Source organism: Bacillus rossius, chromosome 3, assembly GCF_032445375.1.
Source record: "Bacillus rossius redtenbacheri isolate Brsri chromosome 3, Brsri_v3, whole genome shotgun sequence".
Taxonomy (NCBI): Eukaryota; Metazoa; Arthropoda; class Insecta; order Phasmatodea; family Bacillidae; genus Bacillus; species Bacillus rossius.
In genome coordinates, this window is record NC_086332.1 from 72,426,635 (window position 1) to 72,439,556 (window position 12,922).

Sequence of the window (12,922 nt, forward strand, 5' to 3'; positions counted from 1 at the left end):
TTGGCGACCGATGTCGCCAGATAGCAAGAGTACCCGATAGCACCACTTACCACCATGCCTTTGTAGAACAACTGACTTCCGGAGGAAGCAGGGCAGCCAACTCACAGCAGCCAAGTAGCAGCGCCACTATCGCCAGCAGCGCGGCGCGCGAGATTCAAAACTCAAGTGTGTTGACCAATGCCAACAATGTTTATAATGTCCAAGGTCTATTTACACGGAAACTATACAATATACATAACAGAATGAAAAGTATTTTCGTATTTTTAACTTCTTTTTTTTCGGAAATACCGCCCAACTACATACTTACCGGAATTTCTTATCTCCGCTGGGTTTAATTAAAAAAGGAAGTTAAAGAGCATAGAATAAAAGTATATTCGTATTTTTTACTTTTTTTTTTTCGGAAATAACGCCCAACTACATATTTACCCCTCTTTAAAAATTTCCACTTTTTCCTTCAAAGTAAACTGCTTGCGTTTCTTTTTATCTATTTGGCCATCCATCCTGATTAAAATATTCAATCAACAATATTGTGTGCCTCGTGCCAAGTCAAACGTAAACAAACCTCTCATCCATAGATAACCATAGCTCCGCACTAGTAGCGTGCGTCGAGAGCATGGCTGTGCCAGGCAACATTCCGGCCTTCGTGGCAAAACAATTAAAGCGTGTCGGCCATGTTGTGACACCAAACAATTCAAAAATTAACCTGCATAAATTAACATTATATTGGATTTTCTATTTTGTAATATAAGATAAAATAAAATTTTTATTTAACGCTTGTATCTGCGGTAATTGAAACTTTTAAAACGTGCTCTATAAATAACCAAAAGATGGCGCAGCTAAAAACAATTGTCTTGAAAAGGGGCGAGAGAGCAATCGATTGTTTAGATCGTCTCATGCACTAAAGTGTGTGATCCATGGAGGACGAATGGCGCGTTATACTGTGTTTGTTTACATTTGATACTTGTTAACGATTCTTGAAAGTGATAAAAATTAATCATAATGTACATTTATATTAAAGAACCCCTGCGCAAACACAGTAACTATTATGTAAAATTTTCCTGATAACTGGAAAAGAATGGTCGTATTGAAAGGTAGGATACGTTTTTAATGTAAAGTGAAATATTTTTACATTGTTTACATTGGTGTTTTGAGCGGGAATTTAAAATGATACGTAGGGATGTGCGAATCCTTGATTTTCAGTTCGGTTCGAATCCATTTCGAATCCCTGGCAATATTAGAGATATGAATCCGATTCCGAATATTAAGCACAGAATAATTAAAAATAACTGATTAATTTAAAAATAATGTGTGTTCTCTTTTTTCTAACTGTAACTACTGGCAATTATTTACTACACTGAGATTGAAATGTTTATAATTATGTAAACTTAATTAATAATAAACACTTTAAAGTATGAAAACCAAAACATATTTGATTCTCCAACTCAATCGTAATAAACTGCACGCCACAGGGAAATCTCAGTTTTATAAACGTTTCAGCAAACGAAACCATTTTTTCTCCAATATATAGCCGAGATGTTTTTTTCTTGTAGGTATGTAATTGTTTTTAGTTTATAGTTTGCTATACGACGAAATTCGTAATTATAGTTTAAGTTCTCAAAATCTCAAAATTCTTTTAATGTCACTGTGTTAATTATTTAATTTACATATCTTTCTTTGATACATCATATTATAAATACTTACGTAATAGTAGCCTAATTTTATTATTCAATGCTAGTATTTTTGAGCCATATTAAATTAATTTATGACTTTTGTGAATATTCATAATACTGTTCGAATCCATGTACGTACAACGATTCCGGGTTCGGGTAATTGTGGATTCGAACTGTACCCGAAAATATCGGGTACTCGCACATCCCTAATGATACGTTGAACTGAAAGATACAATGGGTTTCTTTTATTTACATGCGCAAAAAAGGTTAGTTAACACATAATTTTAAATATTTTTATACTTAGGCCTAACCAAAAAAGTCTGACATCATTAAACTCAAACTCGACTCGTGAGTCGTGAACGGCCGTGCCAAGTCTGAGCACTAATTAAAAACTTGACTCGAACTCCAAATTCGAGTACTCGCAGGTCTCTAATATATATGTATATATGTGTATGTATGTGTATATATATGTAACCACTATTCTGTGGAATAGGTATTAAAAACAAAATTTATAAAAATAAAAACTATAACAATGAAATCTTCTTTTTTAATATGTAAATAAGACTAAAGATAAAACCATAAAATCTAAAACGCAATGGAGACCGCCTGCGACACTTTTGTAGTCTTCTGGTTGAACAAACCAAGGGAACAGTCCAGAAACAATTGGCAGAGAGAAATTAGCTTTTTCAGGATAGAAGCAGTGAGGACAAATTGTCGGGAAAATGTGCCTTCACCTCGATTGAATCTGTGGCAGGAAAGCGGGCAGCAACGGCAGTTTCGGACAGGCACTTGCAAATGGCCAGGAGGGGTAACCAACAGGGCAGAGGGGCCGATAAATGGTGCGTGTTCAGTAGACAGTAAAAGAAGGGCAAGAGAGACTGCCTATCTGTTGAGTGACCACACTTCATCCACGGGACGCTAAGGGAGATGATGAAAGTAAAAACAAAAATGTAGCAAGCTTGGCTTAAGACATTAATGCCACATGTAATTATAAATGACAACTGTTAAGTTTAATGTAAATTTATGTTTTTTCAAAATAGGTTACTATATTTTTTACAGCTTAAAACTTAAAATTGTTCTTAATAATAATTCTTTTCAGATACAAGATATGCAAAAAGTATATTGCATTAATGAATTTGAAATAACTACCCTAAAAACTCAATTAAATAAAAATATAACTAAAAAAATGCATATATATATATATATATATATATATATATATATAAAACCCAAAATCCATCCATCATGATAAAATTTTGGAGTCAATATATTTTTGACACTTTAAAGTATGCCTGTCATCAGTGTCAACTACAAACTACATCAGTGGTCTACAAGCTTTTTCAGCTGGCGACCCACCTTTCCTTATCGGAATACCTCCACGGTCCATCGGTTCGTAGTGGAGTAAAAAAACCTTACGTATTTGTATTGTATCCCTTCCTTATGTAGGTATATATAATTTACCATCAAATATTGCAGATATATAAATATGCTTTTTTGTACTTACAGATTGATTATTGATAAACAATTTGTATTCTGATTTGAAAATGGTTGACAAAATATATGCAATTTGTAGCAAAACAGTTATTTATTTAACAATAGACATATGTTTGCACACAATTCAATTTGTTTCAAATATTCTTATCTTTTCTGATGGTTTATTCGATAGTGATAGTGACTGATGGTTTCTGATAGTTTTAGGATCGAGTCACGACCCACCTGTAACCCTTCCACAACCCACTAGTGGGTCGCAACCCACCGGTTGGGAACTGCTGAACTACAGTATTAGTTGTGTTGCAAAAAAACAAGTTTCCAGGGCTGTTGCATTTCGTAGTACACATTAATTATTGGGATTGCACATGAATCACTCACTCTTGTACACTTGGAGATCCTGCACGTCGATGCAGACGGGCTGGGCAGACTGTAGGCCCGACACCACACTCTCCAACGTATCCTTTACCGTCTCAGAGTCGGCAGCACACAGCAGGAGAGGGGACTTGTCTGTCAACACCCACCACAGACACTCCAACTCTCAACATGCACTTACACAAACTACATATAAACCTTAGAAACTAACCCGAAACTTGAAGAGACCTAAACATTAGAACTTGCATTCATGAGAGTTAACCCTGCTAGGAATGTACCAGAGTTACTTTGGTGGGAGGTCAGTAGGAGTCTGTGAATTTTTAAAAATAAGTATTCAATATTTGTGAATAATTTTATACTATATGATACAACATTTTAAATTGAATAAGTTTGTTTTTGTAAATTATTTGTTGACCATGGATACACCAAGTAAAACTCATCCAAAAAAAAAATGTAGTAAATAAATATGTGATTTCTATGAAGTTAAAAAGATTTATTAAAAAATTTTAAAAACTTGTAATGTATATCATTAAATGGATTTAAAAAATAACTTTCAAACTTAATATTTTACTGATTTAAAAAAGTGCATTGCCAAGTTTGTAAATTTTCTTGCATTTTACACCCCTTTTATTGTATATGTTTCTCTCTTTTTCATCAGTTTCATGGACTCCTGTGAAGTATTAAAGAAATTCACTGTACAATTTAAATATATTAAAAAAAAAATGTATAGTCATGACTAATTAGATATTCAAATTTAAATTAATTTGAAATAAAAATAATTGTATTGGCAGAAGTCTAGACTACTCGACCACCTCGGCCCCTCTAGTGCCTCGAGTTAGCAGGGAAAGGCTGGTCTTCTTGAGAGCAGAGACCATAAGCCAAAGCAGAACAAAGACCTCACCTTCTTTGGACCCCTGCTTGGACTTCCACGGGTCTCCAAAGCACCTCTAGCAGGTATCCGACAACACACCACCTTTTGGGAATCTTCAGCCTGCTCCCCCCCAATGGTTGGGTCCCCATACAACGGAGCCATCTAGAGGTGCTCTGGAGACCCATGGAAGTCCAAGCAGAAAATTTCTAAAAGAGGGTGAGGTCTCCGACGACAACGGAAGCTGTGAGCGGTGACCGGGAAAGTAAAACAGGACAACAGGCGGCTCCTCACCGTACTCGGAGGGCGGAAGGCACTCTTGCAGCTCCCCGTGGGGCGTCTTGTAGGCGAGGACCAGCCGGGGCAGGGTGTCATACTTCTTGTTGTCCGCACAGAACAGGTACTGCCCGTCCTCCAGCCGGTCGATGCGATGTGAGGTAGGCTTGGCGCTGCAACACACATCACCCAACCCCCCTGCACACCTCTTCCATAATGAGATGTTTCATGCACACTACAGCTTGTCCAGGAGTACGCTTGTATTGGATTACTGAACGTCAATACATGAGTTTTATGGAGAATATCATAGAAAAATTTGTACAACACGATAGATAAATTTTTTTTTGGGTAGTCTGTATTTTGGACTACAGCCAACAGAGGTTTGTTTCATGAATTTACATCGCGCTGAACGGGAATTATGTGTATAAAATTAATAAAGTAATTTAACAAATTTGATGTTGCTTTATTGCTTGACGTAAATTCGATGATCATCTTACTTGACAGTCAGGCAGCCATGCCAGAAAAATTCTGACACCAAAAATTGCTAACCCGCAACAAATTTGGCCCATCGTTCACAACCACTGGCTCAAGTGACTTCATTTCAACATCAGAATCATCAGAGATCATATCCATGTCCATTACGATACAATTTTCTGCATTCCCTGTCACTTCTCGTGAGGTAGAAGGCTGAGACTCGCTCAAGTGCAAATTTTGCGGTTCATTCGGGGACTCGTTTTGCCACACTGACTCAATTCTCTCAGCTACTTCTTACCTCATTCAATACCTATGACACTTCTCTGGATTTTTAATTGCTTTTGCTTGGGCAATTTTGCTTGTTTTCTTTCTTTCCTCCAACATAACCCATTTTCACTTAGGCATTTTGCAATTCATGGCTCCAAAACCAAAGTTAGTAACTTTATAGTTATTCCACTCAACTAGCACCACTCAGTGCTCACTCACAAGCAACTTATAGTTTAAATCATGCAAATCAGTCTATTACTTTCAGAGTTACAGCTCTCACTGACTTGAATTCGACGCTCGCCACAAACACTCATTACATCATCACTGCAAATGTTAACTGGGTGAGTAATACGTAACAACCACGAGCAAAGTCTTTTCTACTAAGATTTATCTACTTGAGCTCTGTAGCTTTAATAGTTTACGAGTTTTAAGCAGTTTCAAATCCTCAGCAAGTGACACTCAACCTGAGATTAAAGACATTCATAAATAACACATAATGGAGATTTACTTTTGGTTCATACATGACGATCAACTGCAAAACCTTAAAACCGCTCTGATGTTTCTGAAAGAAACTGAAATTTATGGCTTGAATATTTGAAACAAGATGGTCTCTTTCAGTTTCTTTATTATAAATGGAGTTTAGTGTCATTTCAAATGTGATGCGTTTGGCAACATTAATCATTGCTGCTCTCGTGGAGTTCATTTTCAAAAATAACCTAAATATACGGTAAAGATTTTTACATTCGCCAAAGTAAAAATATATTTAAAATATGTTTGATCACATTGAGTACTTTATTTAGAGGGGTGAATTACGTTTCACAGATATTTGTGTTTTTATAATACATTTGTGCTTTGTTTGGTCAATACATGTACAAAGTTGTGGTTTGTTACATGACATAGATTGTGTTAAAAATGTAAGAATGTTTTTATAATAACAAATTAGTTTGCCAGAAATTTTTACATTTAAAAAAAAGTACTATCCCAAGGAGAAAAATTATTTTCCCAAAGTTCGGAAATGGTCTCTTTCCTGACTTTTATTCAAAGTTTCTGGATCATATCAACCTCTATTGAAATGTTAAAGTTATGTACCTATAAAAACTTATATTTTATATAGTCACTTGATAACTGGAAGGAGACATTAAATTAGGTATACCACTGCCTGCACCTTCCTTTCAACACTGTGTATGTAATTGTAAATAATGGATCATTATACATGATATTTGCATATCCCTGGCACTGCTCACTACGTAAGTATTACACATTAATGAATGAATACAGAGAGTAAGAATATTTCCCCTATCCATAAGATTCCTCTGAGCAGAGTTAAAATTTCTATCTCAACTTCAGAAAAAGAAATGCAACCAAGGCTGAAGACATTTTCAATCCAAAAAAAAAAAGGGTAATGTGGTTGAGGGTTTTCGGACAAATGGTCTAACCTCCAGGCTACGAAAGAATGCAGTGCCTTATTTTTACTGGTTACTCTTCACTGTAGTAAAGGACAACTTGCAATAGAACATGTATTTTCAACTTGAATCTCAATAATAATTAATAAATAAACTTTTTCTGTGAAAATTGAATTTATAATTCTGAAACAACAGTAGAGCTTCAATTTGTAAGGTTAAAAATTAGGGACAGTCAAACAATACTGCTTCAAAACCATACTCGTGAATGTATCATTCCCTCTGCTCCGTATTTACTACAGGCTCAATAATCATGTTGAAAGAGTTATGGTAGATAGTAGAGATAATGTTTATAGTTGTGAGTAATTTAAGTCATGAGAGCTTATTTTGTTTGTTTTATAATTAATTTATTGTTATTCATTTCATTTTTATAACAATATTATAGTAAGACAAATAAATAAGTTTAATTCAAATTCAAAACTTCATCAGCACTAGGAATTAATTAAGTCACAATATCTATCTATGAAATTTTTTTTTTTTTTTACTGGGCCATCACAAAAACTTTTGTAGCTGCAATCACACAGGGTCTTGTTCTAATCAATAAAATGTGATGTGTGCCAAATTTTAATATAATTATTTTTTAAGAATATTTATACATGTACAATTTATACAATTTATTTATGTATATTTATAAAAGTAAAAATGACAAAAAAGTAATCCTAATTTTTTTACAAATTGGTTAAAACATAAAAATCATGGCTCAAGCAATTCGTAATATTTGTGTGACACAAGTGATTTTTCCTTCAGTAAAACCAACAACCGTAAAAAAAAATAATTGATGTTTGATTCTAACTTGGAAATGCTAAATTCTTAACTGGTGGCACCCTCAACATAAATAAATCTTCAACAAAACTTCATAATTGATTTATCGTCATTTATCTTTATGTCCATCGTGGTTTTTTTTTCCCAACACTTGTGTACGTAGAACATACCAGGTCACATGTGAAAGAAAACAGGTGGCATGCAGGAATGTGTCTCAGCTTGTCAAGGAGAGCACAAGGACACCGAGGTGAGCGTACCTGGAGCTGGTGCAGACGTCGAGGTAGTAGACATCGTACTTGGTCTCGCTCTCACGCAGGATGTAGCAGCCCGGCTGGTTGCCCCGCTTCTCCTCCAGCTTGGCATATGAGAACTCACCCCTGCCCAGAACAGACACTTTTGTCATTCACACACACTCTCCCGTCTAAGCTCTACTATGTCGTGTGCAGGAGCGCACGCAGAATTTTATTTCGGGGTGGTGAAGGGGGTATGGGAGGATAGAACTTCTTTGCTTGCTGTTTGCTTTCAAATTCTTTCCTTTAGTAGGTGGGAATGATTTTTCTTTTATGGATTCCTTAGGAATTCGGGGAGGTGAGGATTATACCATCTTTCCTCCCTTTGATTACACCCCCCCCCCCCCCCTTTTTCTGGTCACATGAAGATATTCAGGGCTCAAAATTCATTCATGTACAATTATAATGCATTCAAGTACAAGAATAATTTTTTTGGCATATTAAATATATGAAAAAATATTTTGTAAATAAAATATTACGTAATAAATCAAGCCTCAATTTTGCAATTTCTTTTGTACAGACAACTAGTCTGTAGGGAAACATATTTGAGATAGGGTGAGATAAAAAAAAAGTTGCAAACCTATTGTAACAAAATTTATTTAACTAACATTCAAAGATTTAATTTAAAAATTACCATTAAAAGAAGGCAGAATATTTTCTAAGCTGAAAAATATGTTTAGGTACCGAAATATATTAGAAGCCAAATAAGTCTGAAAAATAAAAAAACTACAAATTTCTTAAAATATGTATTAGTTAATTTTTCTGACATACATTTCTGGAGTCAGTTAAAAATGAAGATAAAAGTTAAGTTTATGTCAATAAATTTTCAATAAAATTACAAAATAATAAATTAGACACTAAAAAATTTAAATAACAAATTTTATTAAAATGGTTAGGTACATAATACAGAAACTAATAGGATGACAAATGCATGCAACATGCAAGCACACACAGAGACATGAAGGTGATATATATTTTTCTCCTTTGAAAAGCTGAAAAGTAGTTTTATTTCATGAACTGCATACAATGCTACATCTCACTTATCTAACATACTTGCTAAAAAAAAAAAGTCTCCTTATTAAGTCAAGGACATATCACAGATGCGCTGACAGTTGTGATCACACCACTGACTAGATAACAGTTCTTACCAATATAAATGTTTGCAGCTTCTTAAAATAGTCTGAGAGAGCAGTTAATGTACAAATGGGTGGCATTCGTGCGATGAGAAAAATAACCGACTAAAAAAGTGGGATGCATGTACAGAATATCTAAAATAAGATGTTAAAAAGAGTGGTAAAGTAAAAGGTCTTTAATCCTGCAAGTTTAGGACTACTACCAGAGTTATGAAAGGAACACCACAGAAAACTTAGAACATACAATACAATGGTATTTAAATCAAGTTATAATAAGCTGCTCTCTAAAAAGAAATAATACATTTAATACAATTTTTTTGGTATTCCTTTGCAGTTTTGCACTGTCTGTAATTGAAAAAATTCAAGAATGGAAATTAAGAATTAAAAATGAAAACATTAACCCACAGAGAACAAGCCCAAATCAGCTGATGTCAAACAGATCAATCAAACAATGTACCTAAACAGGTATTATGGATGACACAATGACGACAGCACATACGAACACAATCAAACTTAATATGAGACAGCACAAATATACAAGCACGTTGCTGCGTTATCCAGGTTTTTTTATTACCTGCTTTTACTGTTATTGTTGAAACTGTCTCTTCTTTGTAAGCCCACTGTGTCTGTGCTGTTATTATTTTTTCATAACTAAATTCCTTCCACGGAATTCTTGTGCTGTCTGATATTTAAGTTTGAATGTGTTTGTCTGTGCTGTCATCATCGTTTTGTCCATAATACCTTCTTAGGTTCATCATTGGGTTTATCCGTTTGACATCAGCTGATTTTGGCTTGTTCTCTGTGGGTTTATGTTTTCATTTTTAATTCTTAATTTCCATTCTTTAATTTTTTCCATGACAAAAAGTGCAAAACTGCAATAGCATATGTTCAAGAAATTGTATTAGATCAAAATTCCCCATTGCATCATTCAATTAAAGAATGTAGAAAAAATACAGATTAGCGTTGGTCTTCTTAGAAAATGTGCCAGTGAAAAGTGAAATGTGACGCGCTAGAAAACAGGAAACACTGCAATGTAATAAAAACTGACAGTAACAAAACTCTGAGCGAAATAAAAAACCCAGCAGTGCAGTAATGCGACCTAGTGGCTAAGTCAATAGCCGGAATCCATTTGAAAAAATCTCAATGTGAGCGACACAATTGGTGTCGGATTACAGAATGTACTGAACCATAGAATGCTGGGTTAAAGATTTCTCACTGTACAAAAAATCAGACTCTCTTATAAATACTAAAGTAGTGCAATTTACTATTTCCCCTTGATAGGGTACTGCACTATTTTTTATTTCAAAATTAATATAATCTAGATAAGAGTTTACTTGAAACTTCACTACAGATACACAAATATAATAAACATAAAGGGCCCTGCCCACCTGAGCATATACAGTGTGCAGAGTTTAGAAAAAAATAAAAAATAAATTGAAAATGGATCTGCTTACAAAAAGCATTTAAGAATACACTCAGGGCAGATGAGTAGTTCTGTTTCCATATTTTGGTTTTAAAACAGTATTTTTAGGAGAGTGAAAATTGTTAAAACCAAACTTTTCAGAATAATCTTTATGCATGAAACACCTGGTACAGAATTTGAAAGCACTCATGAGACTTGCATTACACCTTTATCTTAATTTCTCTGCCAATGAATGTTACGGTTAAACTCAAATTTAGATTCCCTATGTACGGCGAGAATAATGTGTGCCAGTTCAGAGTTTTGCACTTAAGAGGTGATGCTGTGCTACAAGCACCAGCGAGCATCACTCGTATACCACTTCACTAACACAAATACACCCCCAAATAGATGGGTCCCTTAAACTCAAATAATTTAACTTTCCTTCAAAACCTCTTGTTCGCATACACAGCACTTATGAACATGGTATTACAGCATGGAGCTGAACGATCATGCAATTGAGCAGTTACCCGATGGGGCCGTGGCACTTCCAGGAGTGCAGCTGCTGCAAGGACGGAGTGGACACGTCTTTGCACAGGTTGAAGGTCCACTTCACCATGAGGCGGTAGTATCCGTCCAACAGGTTGACGAAGGTGAACATCTCCGGGATGGAGGAGAAGATGAGGTAGGAGGGGATGCCGTTCTTGCGGGAGATCTCCACCGTGCTGTCGTTGCGCACCGAGATGAAGCACAGGTCCTCAATGCTGCAGAGGTGCAACCACTGCAACAGCAGCAACCTCCAGCTATCGCAGGCTGCAGCAATGGTGCCTTTCCACACCGCTGCCCACTCACTGCTCTGATTACCTCATGACAGATTTAGTATGGAAGACGCAGGTGTCATTAAAATGCTAACAAATGTACAATACTTACTATGTGCCCATCGTTACTTTCGGAGCATAGACTTGGGCTGTAGACAAGAGAGATATTGGGAAGATCAGAGCAATAGGCATGAAGTTTATGAGGAGTATGTTAGCAGTTACGAGGCGAGACAGGGTCAGGAATGAGATGGAGCAAGCAAGAGCAGTAGAGGACTTGAATGAGATCATTGCAAAAGCAAGAATGAGAGGTATAGCCATGTCCAGAGAATGGGAAGAGATTGCCTAGGAAAATGATGAAGTTGAAGTACACAGAAAGAAGGCTCCAAGGAAGACCAAGGAAGAGGTGGGAAGAGCAGATTGTTACAGGAGGTTAGGACAGAGGAGAAGACTAATAAAGTGAAAGATGAGGAATGGTGGATAGAGCAAGATGGAGGAATTTCATTTTGCTGACCTTGCCACACGCTATAAGCGGTTGAGGATGCTGATGATGTGGATGATGCTGATGATGATGATGACTTGAATACATTTTCAAACACACATCTCTCCCTTAATCTTGAATAAAATGTGAATATGTTTTATTAGACACATATCTCCCTCAATCTTTAGTTACACTAAAAGAAAAAAATTACCTTAAAATGTCAAATGTACCAAAACACATTTATTTGTAATAATTGAACAGTAAAAATGACAAATTCTTTCTCAGTAGGTTTTGTGAACAGTCTGTATTGGTTGACCTTGCATTTATAGCACTGCTTGAACCTTAAATAAGGAGATATGTTCTTTGACATGTAAAGTGCTGGGTGACTTTCTCAAATAATCAGAAGCCTTGCTTACATAATTGTGTGCCTATGATTAATACCATAAGCATTTTAAATTTACATGACATTTGACTTGCCACCCCTTTTTTCTTGTGCCATATCCTGAATGACTTGTCCACTTATAAACTGTTCTATTTATGCTAGTTAGACGTGATTAGTTTACCTATAAATGTAGGAAGTCATCACTATTTTCAAAACTATGCCAAACTGAATGAGTATACCAAATTATATTTAACTATATTTAAAAAAATAAAGATATGGTAAATAATTAAATATTTAAATGTTAGTTTTGGAAGTATTTGGATTAGCTTAACTGTACTGTGCACTTTATATTATTCACTAATTCCATCATTAGTAAATGACAAACTAACAAGCAAGTTAACTACTGTACTAATATTTCACTTTAATGTCTTGGCTGTAGTTTGTGAACACTCTCCATTGTGGCATAGTTTCTCCTAGTAAATAAAGGATCATCGGTGGCTGTGCTTGTTAACATATCGTGCTCATACTGTGTGAGGGTCGTGAGTTGGATCTCAACATCCTGACATGATTAAAATTTTGAACAATCAGTCAGCATCCAGGTGGTTTGGAGCCGACTACCATGGGCATACGCAGATGGCAAGTGCAGTTGCGGCTAAGGAGTGTAAAAGACCAAATGTTTTTTTACATCCGCGAGTATGCCACCGGGCTGTACCAACGTCTGCCCATTCATCTGCTGGTAACTGAACATACGCAAGCACCTGCAGTTGGAATCATGGCTTCCA

General features: G+C 35.6%; 1 protein-coding gene across 2 annotated transcripts in view; it reads right to left on the reverse strand.

The window, feature by feature from the left end:
• The window catches only part of LOC134530888 (tyrosine-protein kinase hopscotch), a 121,389-nt gene that overhangs the window by 94,790 nt on the left and 13,677 nt on the right, over nt 1–12,922 (reverse strand). For both annotated transcript variants that reach the window (XM_063366167.1, XM_063366165.1), the window contains 4 exons: nt 10,993–11,243; nt 7,898–8,017; nt 4,696–4,850; nt 3,540–3,668 (listed from right to left, as the gene is read on the reverse strand). In XM_063366167.1, the coding sequence (XP_063222237.1) occupies nt 3,540–3,668; nt 4,696–4,850; nt 7,898–8,017; nt 10,993–11,243 (655 nt within the window). The remainder of the gene's footprint in view (nt 1–3,539; nt 3,669–4,695; nt 4,851–7,897; nt 8,018–10,992; nt 11,244–12,922) is intronic.